The 14,345-nt window shown below is 31.7% G+C and overlaps 1 protein-coding gene across 1 annotated transcript; it reads left to right on the top strand.

Annotated features, from left to right (window-relative positions):
* The first annotated feature begins 1,829 nt into the window (after positions 1-1,829).
* Positions 1,830-7,319, top strand: LOC127164881 (diamine acetyltransferase 1-like). Its single transcript, XM_051109003.1, is given in 7 exon segments — positions 1,830-2,095; positions 2,180-2,231; positions 2,319-2,350; positions 2,352-2,403; positions 6,250-6,351; positions 6,435-6,475; positions 6,768-7,319. Coding segments are annotated over 7 exon segments (516 nt in total). The 5' UTR covers positions 1,830-2,029; the 3' UTR covers positions 6,939-7,319.
* Positions 7,320-14,345: the final 7,026 nt, after the last annotated feature.

The raw sequence follows: 14,345 nt of genomic DNA, 5'->3' as shown, positions 1-14,345 counted from the left end.
GTGTTGACGATACACAAGAGCACGTCATGGCAAAATACAACACACACAAACTCATGGCAAAACAGTGCATACACAGTCAACCTCCTCATGCATCTTTGCCCTAATTCATGAAAGTTTATGTACAGAGTCACATGCAGGTTGGCCCCTGTCTTCAGGATGTAATCATGCCATTTAAACCTTTATTTAAACCTAAAGTAAGTGTATGCATTTACTTTCTAGGTTTTGACTTTCTTTTTTTAATTAGTTTTTTTAGTATTATTAATTTTGTATTATTTGATTATTCATTTTATATTTATATTTAAATAGATTCTCTTGTTTAAAAAATACAAATATGCGTCAGCCTTCTAGGTTTTGACTTTATTTTTTAATTACTTTTATTGCTATTATTTATAATTCATGCTGTTCATTTAAATTAGTATTATTAGTATGATTTATTTTGTATTATTTGATTATTTATTCATTTTATATTTATATTTTTTTAATTAGATTCTCTTGTTTAAAAAATAGAAATATGCGTCAACGTTTTAGGTTTTGACTTTCTTTTTGTAATTAGTTTTATTGCTATTATTTATAATTTATTTGTGCTGTTAATTTCAATTTGTATTATTAGTATTATTATTTGTTCATTTTTTTATATATATATATATATATATATATATATATTAATTAGATTCTAGGTTTTGGCCTTATTATTTCTTATACTACTATTATTTGTAATTTATTCATACTAATATTCTATATTATTATTTTATTTTATTTAATTATTTTATATTTCTATATAACTTTTTCAAATCATTTTTAATATGTTAATTGAATGATGATTGACTAATTTAAAACAATAATAATAATAATAAAAATAGTAACATAATATAAATATGAAATAATAGTGTGTATATATACATTATAAGTAATAGTAATTAAAGACAGTCAAAGCCTAGAAAGTCAATGCATATTTGTATGCAAAAAGTCAAATAACAGTCAATAAAAAGTAGTTATGATAATGAAAAAGTAAAAATGAAACAATGACAATTTTTTTTTAAAACAAAACAAAACAAAAATCTGCCATCTAGGTTTTGGCCTTTTCATGATTACTTTTACTACTATTATTTATAATTTATTTATACTACTGTTTTATATTTATATTATTTTATTAATTATTATTTATTTTATTTCATTATGCATTTTAAATTCTTATATGATTTTATTGCTGTTATTATTTATATTATTTATTAGGTTTTTATTTTCTATACATTTTATTATATTAATTTTATCATATGACTATTTTGTGATTTTTGTGGTCAGATAATCCACTTGTTGATTAGCGAAAGTGCATTAGCAAAATCTGCAGAGAGCCTTGTTCATTACTTAATTTCTGTTTTTATTTTGAGTAAATATGTAAAATTTGTTTATTTTTGTGCACTTTTTTTTTCTTTTATTAAAAAGTGTATTATTATGTATATATTGGCAATATATCAGCCATCGACCAGTCTGCTTTCTAGATATGCATATATGCATTATGGAAATAATATAATTGACAAATTTTAAATGTGTTTGTGCAATCGTAATTGCATTGCCCACAATTGATTAGATTGCATAATCGAATTCAAAGGTCTGCTTTATTTGGTGTATTAGAATCCTTATGTATACAGTACATGACCTTTGCATGATCTGCAGTTTGAAAACAGTGGCAATCTTTCCAGAATGATAAACATTAACCCATGCTGCTTTGAGTGAAAAAATAGGCCACTTTTTTTCTTTCAGGAAGCACCTGATGCACAACAGTTTTTTCTGGGAGTGGCCTAAAGGTTTCTGCCCTTCCTGAGCATCAATAAAAGGAGGAAACGTCTCAGATGTGAACACAGCGGACGCTTCATCACAGCAGCCTCTGGATGCCTTTCCAAGCAGGAGAAAGCTGATCTTAGGCCTGTAGCTGAGGGTGAACCTCGGATAAGCGGATGAAGAAACAAATTCTACTACTTTTCACATACCGAGGACTAGTGAGGAAAGGAAAAAAGAGCAAAAGAAGAAAATGGCCAATTTTATATTGCGGAAGGCCGAGCCCAAGGACGTATCTGACATACTGCGACTCATAAAGGTGTGAAATTCATATTATTCGATGCTATTTAAGGCTTGAAATATAAAGCAAAATATAAACTTGAATATGCATGCTTTATGTTAGGAACTGGCTAAATTTGAGGAAATGGAAGATCAAGTTATTCTTACTGAAAAAGGTAAGTACATTTAGAGGTGAATGCAATGATGTTTTCACAGTTTGTAGCTTTTTTTCCACTTTTCTAATGGTATTTTTGCTCCTGTAGATCTGCTGGAGGACGGGTTTGGAGATCATCCGTTTCTATCACTGTATCGTGGCTGAAGTGCCTAAACAGCACCAGAGCGTCGACGGTGAGACTAAACTTGTGATTCAGCTCTGTTATGCAGTGTCGTGTTTTTCTGCTGTTGTTTCCGCGTCAGGTTGAAGCGAGCACATCAGAAGTGTGTGCATTGCACCAACACTTGGTTTGACGAGAGTGTTTGTGTGCATGATGATGCAAAACTGTGAAAACACTTTGCATTGCAGTGCAATGTTACGCATATATACTATAAACATGAAGTGCATGTAGTTCAGTAGTATTAGTTCACCCAAATGTGAGATTTAAGGAATACAAATTTATACATTTGATAAATTTAGGAATATATAAATATCAATATTTTTCTTGTTTTTTGAGATCGATACACTTTTACTTGAGAAAAAAAAAAATATATGAAAATTAAAAAAAAATACAAATCTGCCAGTGAGGTAAAAAATAAACGTACAGTTTATTTTAAACTTAATAAACTTAAACTTACACTTGTTTATTTATTTATTTATTTATTTTACCTAATTCACTGACCTAAGGGTAAGTCACTTAATTTTAAAACATTTTGCAAAAAAAAAAAAAAAAAAGCTAATCTTTTTTTCAAATTTTCTAATATCAATAAGTTAATAATCTGATCACAAAATAGTCAAATATCAGTCAATAAAAGTGATAACAAATTATTAATAAAATAATACAATGATTAATACAAGTAATAATGGCTATAAATGTAATATAAATATTATAAATAAATAAAAATAGCATATGTAAAATAAAACAATGCTAGCATAATAATGTAAATATAAAAGTAAAATAATTTAAATTTAAAATTTAAAATAATAATTATTTTAGTAAAAAATAATATAAATATAAAATTATATTATATATACATTTTAAGTAATAGCAATAAAAGTAAAAAGACAGTAAAAAGAACACCTAGAAAGTCAATGCATAATTCTGTTTTATTTAAATCAATACAAGTAATAAAAATGATAAATAAAATAATTTAAAAATATCTGCCATCAGAAAAATAAACCTAATTTAGGAGGAGCAACTAATTCATTTTTCTGACCTCATTTTCAAATATTTCTTATCTTAAACGTTAAGTCACTTCATTTTGAGACATTTTTTTCAGAAAACAAGGCTTGTTGTTTTGCTTAAGTAAATGCATCTTGATTTAAGTACTTTTGGAAAAGCAGATTTTGTAAATTTAGGAATATATTAATGATTTTCTTCCTCAATATATATATTTTTTTTCTTAAATCAAGATACTTTTTTTACTTGAGAAAACTTCAGAAAAAATGTATGAGAATTAACTATTTTAAAATAATAATTATAATAAAATAATGTAAATATAAAATAATAGTATATATAAATTATAAGTAATAGCAATAAATGTAAAAGGACACTAAAAAGACAGCCGAAACCTAGAAAGTCAATGCATATTTCTATTTTAAAGTCAATAAAAGTAATAAAAATGATGAATAAAATTATTTAAAAATATCTGCCATCTGCGTCAAAAAAAATAAACCTAATTTAGAGCAGCAGCTAGTTAATTTTATGAGCTCATTAGCAAACTTTTTTTTATCTTAAAGATTAAGTCACTTAATTTTTAGACTTTTTTTCAGAAATTTAGGAATATATGACTGATTTTCTTCCTTTTTTCCTTATTTTTCTTAAATTAAGATACTTTTACTTAAGAAAACTTCAGAGAAATGTATGAAAATTATTTTCTAATATCAATAAGTTGATAATATGATCAAAACAACTTATTTTGCTTCTCAAGTAAATGTGTCTTGATTTAAGAATGTGTAGATATTTGTATTGAAAAGAAGTAAAAAAAAATATTGAGTTAAAAAATAATTTTTACATTTGGGTCAAACAATTTGGGTCGCAACTTAAATTTGGGTCAAAACACATGGATTACATTGCATATGTAGTTGCGTATGTTGAAGGTCTTTGTGCACTTTGGAAATTTAGAGAAGTGAAATGTCAAAATGACTCAGAAGTCTAATTTTAATGCCACATTTTCATGTTTGGGTGAACTATTATTTGAAGTGATGCTGTAACGTGAACACTGGAAAGTAAAGTGTCTTTTTTTGTGAATCAGAACATTCAACACAGAGAATTTGAGTTGTTTGACATTTGCCAAGAACGCTCATCCAATCCCCCTCTGTAATTTATTGTCTTCAGGCTACAGTCTCTTGCTTCGCCATGTACATTGCCCGTGGCGTGTACATGGATGGGCGGGGAAGTAACTGAAAGATCGCTTACAATAGCGTAACATATACAATAACCCAGAGGTAAGGCCACAACAGCTGGGACGCCACCAGCCTTACACCACACTACCATACGCCCAAAAAATAACAGCTGCCTGCCAGACGCACCATAGGGATTTGTCACCATACTCACAAATAGGGATGGGAATCACAACGAATGAACGATTCCGTGATTGAATCTTTTAGAATTTTGAATGTTTGAAAAACAATTCTTAATTACTGTGACAACGGCAACGTTTATGTTACAACTGCATTCCGTCCACATCTTTAAAAGTATGTGTTGATTCCCAGCCCTACTTTGCTGCACTGCAAATAAATAAATAAATAAATAAATTCTTTTTTAGTATTTTTGCCTTGTTTTTCAGTATAAATATCTAAAAAGTCTTAAATCAAGATATGCTGATATGAGAAGCAAAGTGACATAAGATAAAGACATAAGTAAATTTATATTTATTTTATATATATTAATATATAGATATTATAGATATTAAATTATAATATATATAAATTATTCTATAGTAAATTATAAATAAATTAATTTATAGATAGATAAGTTAAGAATAAATTTATTTGTTTAATTGTTTAATTAATATATTAACATTAATATATATATATATATATACATTTTTAATTAATAGATATTAAATTATAATATATTTAAAAGAATATATAATAAATTATATATAAATTAGTTTATATATATATATATATATATATATATATATATATATATATATATATATATAAATTTATATAATATATTAAATACTAATATATTATATAAATTTATTATATAAATTTATTAAATGGTTTATTTCCAATTTTACCCCTTTTTTAAGCATAAATTATTTTTTTTAAAATATGTAATTATTTAAATACAATCATTTTATGTAACATTTTCACTTATTTTATATATATATATATATATATATATTTTTAATATATATAAAAATAAATAATATATAAATTAGTTCATATATATATATATATATATAAAATGAAACATAAATTAATATTATATATTAATAATATATTAACATTAATACATATATATTTCATTTATAGATATTAAATTATAATATATATATAAATTAATATATAATCAATTATTTACTAATTCATATATATAAATTAAGCATTAATTAATATAATAAATTCAATATATATTTAAAATAATATATTTAAATAAATAATGTATTTTAATATTAAATATATTAAATATTATATATATTAAATATATTAAATATTATTATACATAATATTTTTCTTCCTAAGTAAATGTATCTTGATTGGATATTTGTTGTAGAAAACCAAGACAAAATTGCTAAGTAAGAAAATATTTTTGCAGTGTGGTATAAACATTCAAATCACCATAATAAAAGTGAAAAGAAAGAGTAAATTGATGGATTAATCGAAAATGACTCCTGGAATGACGTGACTGTGGTGTATGTCAGGGTTGTGATGCCAATAATCCCACCTGAAATTAATTTCAACAAACCTAAGCAAATTGCAAAAACCAACGATGTTGGTTTCCATGCAAATTCTGTCTAAATCTGTGATTTAGAAATGCTTTTCTCTTGCTGGAAACAGTAGAGTGATGGAAACTGTGTTTCCAGGTCATGTGATCATTGGCTTTGCCATGTATTATTTCACCTATGACCCCTGGATCGGGAAACTGCTCTACTTGGAGGACTTCTACGTCATGAAGGAATTTCGGGGTATGAATGTGACATTCTGTATTTGTGATATCAGATTCATGAGACTCCATCATGTAACACACTTTTCCTTCTGTTAAAATTAGGTTTTGGAATTGGGTCTGAAATCCTGAAGAAACTCAGTCAGGTATGTTTATATAACTCTAAAAATCAATCAATAACATCTGTTTTTATGGCTCATGAGGAAGCTGTTTATCTTTCTTTTGTTATTCAGGTCACACAGTTACCCTTGTGAAAAAGAAGTGTGCTTAATTGTACTGAATGTGCACTTGTAGAGTACCAATGCTCAAAGTATACAATACTAGTTAATAATTAGTCCCAAGTTAATGATTTAACATTATACAGCACCTCTAATCCTCTTCCTGGCAGTATATCTTGTACTCAATCAGTTTTCTCAATCATTTATTGGTTTTCCGCAGACGGCGGTCAGGACTCGCTGCAGCAGCATGCACTTCATCGTGGCCGAGTGGAACAAACCCTCCATCGAGTTCTACAAGCGGCGCGGAGCGTCTGATCTCTCGCTGGAGGAAGGATGGAGGCTCTTCAAGATCGACAAGCAGAACCTGCTCAAGATGACCAACGAGGAGTGAACCGGATGTCAGGAGATTATTGTAGTCTATGATTTTGACCCTCTGGTTCTGGTGTCCACTAAAGTGGGCAGATCTTCAAAAGTCATTTTGAAGCATTCATGGTGTGATGTTACGTCCAAAACCTTTGATTCTTACCCATAATATTTCGTATCGCAACAAGTTTTAAATGGCTGAGAGGAGTTTATAGTTCACTATTATCTTCAGATGCATAATTCTCTCCAAATACATAATTTGAAAAGATTAGACACATTTTCTTTTTTGTGTCATGAATTTAATAATTCATGAATCAGAGACTTTCTGTTTCAATGCAATGTACTGATATTGATATAGACATGGCAGATTTATTAATCTAAAAAATAAAAAGTTTAAATTCGAAAATAATTCTACTTGTTGCCTCATATTTTTTCATGTTTGATATTAGATCTGATGTTTCCTCATTTTATACACTGTAAAAAAATAATTTCACCATTTAGTTGTTTCAATTAATTTTTTCAAGTTGACACAACTTGCAGCTACTGAATTTGCTCATTCAGCTTAATATCTTAAATTGTGCTGTCTCAACTAATTCATAAGTTGACAAAACGTTTTTATTTGCCCCCTCAACTTAAAAAAAATGTGTTGAATCAATTTAATGTGGAAATCACGTTCTTAACGTCACAAATCGCGAGATCTCATGAAGACCGTTGCAGAAAGATGTTTGTCAGCCATCATGGGGAGCTTCTCCACAGAGTTGGAAAATTTTCTCAATCAACAAATTTGCTAAGTAAATATTTGTATTTATTTGTTTAATATATGTACATTTATGTATGTTGTCTAAGAAGAGTACAAGTATGGTTTAAAGCATCATATTTTCTAGTTGGTTATATGTACTAGTTTCGCGGCATACCCTGCAGCAAAATAATTCTACCAAGGCTAGACACTAAAGGCAAAACCAGTTTTTTCATGGTTGTTGTTTGAGATTTTGGTCTAATCTGCATTCATATTCTTTCAAAGTACTGGATAGAAAACATCCTAAAATGTAAGTGTTTATTTTATTATATTATCTATCTGTAGATTTCAATTACAATACATATCTTCAAAGATTATTTTCTCTAAATGAGTTTCTTTTTCCACTTCAGCAGCACTTACACCAGATTTAGCAGTTTTATTTTTTCAGAGGGGTTTGTTCATATCATTCACTCTGGTTTATATAATATTTTATTCCTAAAAACATTGTGAAATTTTTATTTGCTGGCTGTTGGCTATGTTTTCTAGTTTATGCAGTGATAAAAAGAGATATCAAAAATCCCTTTCGGAGGAACTTTTAGCTGTAATATGTTAACAAAATGAAACAGAATTTTGATCCTCATTTTATCCAATGTTCAGATGGAAATTAAGACAAGACAGAGCTCAAAGCTTTTATTCAGGGTTCGTACAAGGTGCTTAAAGTGCTTGAAAAATAGCAATATTCCTGAAGAGGTACTTGAAAAGTGCTTGAATTATTGAAAGACAATGACCCTATGAAATAAATGTTTTTTTTTTTTTCAATAAAAATGATTTGCAATCCGTGCACCGAGTCCTGATTAGAAACGACGGTTTGTGAATCGGAACTTCAGAGCGCTGATCTCAAATCATTAGATTTAGGTCGGAACTTCGGAGTGGGTTCATGAATCATTTTGCAAATCGAATGATTTGCTATCCATGCTCTGAATCCTCATCGGAAATGACGGCTCGTTAATCATTATTCAAACCAGGACTTTGGAGCGCATTCACGAATCTTTTGCTTCAAATCAGAACTCCGGAGCACTGATCTCGATTTATTTAATTTAGATCAGAACTTTAGAGTGGGTTCTTAAATCCTTTGAATTAGATCGGAACTTAGTGTATCGCGAATCATTTGATTTAGATAGGAACTTCGGAGAGGGTTCATGAATCATTTTGCAAATCGGGACTTTGAAGCACGTTTGTGAATCTTTTGCTTTAAATCGGAACTTCATATTGCATATATTGAATCATTTGATCGGGACATCAAATCGCGTATCCTGAATCATTTGACTTAGATCGGAACACGTATCGCAAATTATTCAAAACACGTATCGCAAATTATTTGAATTAGATCGGAACTTCAGAGTTGGTTCGTGAATCATTTGATTCAAATCGGGACTTCGGAGCGCATTCCCGAATCTTTTGCTTCAAATCGGAACTTCGGAGCGTGGATCTCAAATAATTTGATTGAGATCGGGACTTCAAACACATATCGCGAATTATTTGAATTAGATCGAAACTTCAGAGTGGGTTTGTGAAACCTTTGAATTAGATCGCAACTTAGTGTATCGTGAATCATTTGATTTAGAATGGAACTTCGAAGAGGATTCATGAATCATTTTGCAAATTGAATGATTCGCAATCAGTTGTATGAGCCCTGATTGGAAGCAACGGTTCCTGAATCATTATTCAAATTGGGACTTTGGAGCAGGTTTGTGAATCTTTTGCTTTAAATCGGAACTTAATATTGCATATATTGAATCATTTGACTTAGATCGGGACTTCAAAACACGTATAGCAAATTATTTGAATTAGATCGTAACTTTAGAGTTGGTTTGTGAATCATTTGATTCAAATCGGGACTTCGGAGCGCGGATCTCAAATAATTTGATTGAGATCGGGACTTCAAAACACAGAGTGGGTTTGTGAATCCTTTGGGTTAGATCGGAACTTAGTGTATCGTGAATCATTTGATTTAGATTGGAACTTCGAAGAGGATTCATGAATCATTTCGTGGATTGAATGATTCGCAATCCGCACTATGAGTACTGATCGGAAATGACAGTTCGTGAATCATTATTCAATTTGGCGCAGGTTCTGAAATCTTTTGCTTCAGATCGGAACTTCAAATCGCGTGTTCCGAATCGTTTGACTTAGATCGGGACTTCGAAACACATATCTCGAATTATTTGAATTAGATCAGGACTTTGGAGTGGGTTCGTGAATCCTTCCTGAACTTTCGGCGCGGTTTGTGAATCATTTTGCAAATTGAATGATTCGCAGTCAGTGGTATGAGCCCTGATTGGAAGCAACGGTTCCTGAATCATTATTCAAATTGGGACTTTGAAGCAGGTTTGTGAATCTTTTGCTTTAAATCGGAACTTCATATTGGATATATTGAATCATTTGACTTAGATCGGGACTTCAAAACACGTGTCGCAAATTATTTGAATTAGATCGGAACTTCAGAGTTGGTTTGTGAATCTTTTGCTTCAAATCGGAACTTCGGAGCGCGGATCTCAAATAATTTGATTGAGATCGGGACTTCAAAACACATATCGCGAATTATTTGAATTAGATCGAAACTTCAGAATGGGTTTGTGAATCCTTTGAATTAGATCGGAACTTAGTGTATCGTGAATCATTTGATTTAGATTGGAAGTTCGAAGAGGATTCATGAATCATTTCGTGAATTGAATGATTCGCAATCCGTGGGTTCGTGAATCCTTCGTGAACTTCGGCGCGGGTTTGTGAATCATTTTGCAAATTGAATGATTCGCAATCAGTGGTATGAGTCCTGATTGGAAGCAACGGTTCCTGAATCATTATTCAAATCGGGACTTTGAAGCACGTTTGTGAACTTTTTGAACTTCATATTGCATATATTGAATCATTTGATTTAGATCGGGACTTCAAATCGCGTATCCTGAATCATTTGACTTAGATCGGGACTTCAAAACACATATCGCGAATTATTTGAATTAGATCGGGTTTGTGAATTCTTTGAATTAGACTGGAACTTAGTGTATTGTGAATCATTTGGTTTAGATCGGAACTTCGGAGCAGGTTCGTGAATCATTCACAAATTGAAATATTTGCTGATCGGAAATGCTGTTTTGTGAATTATTATTCAGTTTGGGACTTTGCGGTGCATTCGGAAATCTTTTGCTTCACATTGGAACTTCGGAGCGCGGATCTTGAATCATTTGATTTAGATCGGGACTTCAAAACGCGTATCCCGAACCATTTGGCTTAGATCGTGTACTTTAAAACATGCATCTCAAATTATTTGAATTAGATCAGGACTTTGGAGTGGGTTCGTGAACCCATTGAATTAAATTGGAACTTAGTGTATCGTGAATAATTTGATATAGATCGGAACTTCGGCACAGGTTTGTGAATCATTTCGCAAATTGAATGATTCGCAAAACACGGTATGAGTCCTGACTGGAAGTGATGGTTTGAGAATCATTATTCCAATTGGGACTTTGGAGCACGTTTGTGAAACTTTTGCTTAAGATTGGAAGTTCATATTGCATATTTTAAATCATTTGATTTAGATCTGGACTTCAAATCGTGCATCCTGAATCATTTGACTTAGATCGGGACTTCAAAACATGTATCGCAAATTTTTTGAATTCGATCGGAACTTCAGAGTGGGTTCGCGATTCCTTTGAATTAGATTGGAACTAGTGTATGGCGAATCATTTGATCAGATTAGATCAGAACTTTGGAGCGGGTTTGTGAATCATTTCGCAAATTGAATGATTCGCAATCCGCGCTATGATTCCTGATCGGAAATTATGTTTCGTGAATCATTATTCAATTTGGGACTTCGGCGCCTGTTCGTGAATTTTTTTATTTAGATTGGGACTTTGGAGTGGATTCGCGAATCCTTTGAATTAGATCAGAACTTCGGAGCAGGTTCGTGAATCATTTCACAAATCTTTTGCTTTAAATTGGAACTTCGGAATATGCGCAATCCACACTCTGAGTCCTGATCTGAAATGATGGTTCGCAAATCATTATTCAAATCAGGAATTCAGAGCCTGTTTGCAGATCCTTTGCTTCAAATCGGAACTTCGGAGTGCAGATCTCAAATCCTTTGATTTAGATTGAGACTCACATTTCTAAATACCTAAATCATTTGATTTAGGCTGGTTGGCTGGTCCTAACTGGTTTAAGCTGAAAATAGCTGGTCTCCCAGCCTGACCAGCTAAGACCAGCCTGGTCAGCTAAGGAAGTGACCAAAACCCCTCTAAAACCAGCCTGCTGACCAGCTAAAACCAGCCAACCAGCTTAGTTTTTCTACAAGCAGAGTTTTTCTACAAATGCTTAAACAATGGTTAGTGTAGAAAACCACTGATTAACTAAAGTAACCATGTGTTTTGTAAGGGATGTGTTGCAAGGTTAACAAAAAAGCTGCTGTCACTCATCTTAGTTCATTACAATCTCACAAAGTTTTATTATAAAAGATGAAGCTCTACACTGTGCAATTAATCTCTCATTTACATTGTGTCTACACTTGTTTTGTTTTGATGAGACGATTCGCCAGTGAACAAAACTCGGCCTTAAACAAACCTGCGTTTGGAGCGGTGAGTGGATTCTGACTAACGTAAACGCCTCTGATTGGTCATTGCATTCAACAGGTACGTCTGTGATTGGCAACATTGCTCCAAGCTGCAAAAACATGTTGTACATAGAAACCTGTTGCTGAGGATGATAAATGTGTGTGATGTAGGAAACTGAGGTTTCAAACCTTGTTTTGAGCCTGCTCAGCAACGGTGTTGAATGACGAATTTACACATGGCTTTAGGCATGAAACACTGACATGTTTGTTTTATTTACAGTACAGTATAGTTTTGTTCCTGTCTTATTTATTAGAGGTGTTTACTGATTCTTAGCATTTGAACAAACATTTAACAGTAAGTATTAAAGTTGTCTTGGAAGCACTGGTCAGTCCAGCTGTCTGTTGTTGGCTGGCATGTGAAGTGGAAGCGCAATGCTCTCTGAGAGATTCCTAGAACATTCCCGGGAACAGAGCCAAACTGAATTAGAGCTACATGCTTATTTGTAAAGGCCTGTCCGTTATTGCATATGCTGATCTCGCGATTGTTCTGTTTTATGAGACACTGTAATTAAACTCAGAGATGGTTTATCTTAGACACTCATCAATGCGTGATGAGGTTCTTCTTTCTCAAATGTCTCAGTTGTGCGTTTGCTAGCACTACAGGAAACAGAGCTGTGAAAACAACAACGCCCTCCCGCCCGGTGACCTCTGAGACATCTGCACGCCTTAAGATGTTTATTTAAAACTCTTTCAATAGGTCTATACCTAATTTTCCAGATTTAAGATAAATGCATAAGTGCTTTTGTTGGGTCAAGGGTGCTGGAAATGACTCAATAGCCATGTCGTCAGAGGAAAACTCCTATAAGTTTGTCAGACAAGAATTCCAGCTGAGAGCGGATGTGAATGAGTCAGTGCTGATTATATCCCATTCACAAATACAGTCCGGCTCATGGGCCGAAACCGGAACCGGATAAACACTAACAAATGCTTGGTTTGATGATCAAAACAAAATAATACAGTGCAATGCAATGATGATTGAGATATAAACAAACATTCCTCAAAAGCCTGATGATCATATTTGAAACTCACATTTTACATGCTTTTTCTGAAAATGATGTATGGATAATCAGCTAAACCTAAGTTGCTTCAGTCCAATAAGTGATCATCTAAAATATTACTAACAATAATATTTTAAATAAAGTTAATTTTACATTTCCTTACACGTTACACGTTAACCATAAGCTGAAGGTGGACATTTGTACAATTATACTTACACAAAATTATATAATGTATAGGAAATATGAGCATCAAATATGACGCAGCAGGCTTTATAACATAGTATGTTAAAAACATACTAAACATATGCACAAAGCATTTGCCAATATTGTATTACACTGGCTTTGTACTGCGTCTGACTGCATAAAATATGTATTTTGCATTGCAAGGACATTTGTTTTGTTCTAAAGGTATTTAAGGTGTTTTCCTGTAGTTGTAGATGTGCACTCTGCTGGCAAAAATAGCATCAGCCCATTCAAATATGAAACAAAAACTCTTCAGCACCTTTGCTTAAATGCAAGTGATAAATGTGGGAATATTATTTTAATATATCCTGTTTTCACCCAACAGTATGATTAGCCTTTGAAGTCCTGCTCTATTCCTGTGAATGAACCGACAGCGTTTGATCTCATATTCTGTTGTTGTTTTTGCAAATTATATAAACACATGTAAGTTTGCACACTAAGTATGTGTGTAAATGATAGCAGAACGTTTACTTTTGAGTAAACTATTTATTTAAATGTTTGAAAATGCAGATGCCAATGATAAAAACTCATGCAACTAAAAAATAAGTTGGAGATAAAAAGGTGTGATTTTATTGTTCTAGATTACAAGCAGAGCTAACCATCTGTCATGAACCATAATGAGCAAAGCCTGAAACATCATAACTAACAGAACGCAGGCCTGCAATCACACAGATGATTGCTCTCACAAGTAGAAGCTAGAAGTCGCATTTGGCAACAGACTTTTGTGCAAACTGTAAAAAAAAGTTGTTCTGTCTTGGCTTGATATTGTGACACCCAAAGAATGAGCTGTAA

Source organism: Labeo rohita, chromosome 5 (assembly GCF_022985175.1).
Source record: "Labeo rohita strain BAU-BD-2019 chromosome 5, IGBB_LRoh.1.0, whole genome shotgun sequence".
NCBI lineage: Eukaryota > Metazoa > Chordata > Actinopteri > Cypriniformes > Cyprinidae > Labeo > Labeo rohita.
The sequence above is the reverse complement of the archived record's forward strand: the minus strand, read 5'-3'. Positions and strand labels throughout refer to the sequence as shown.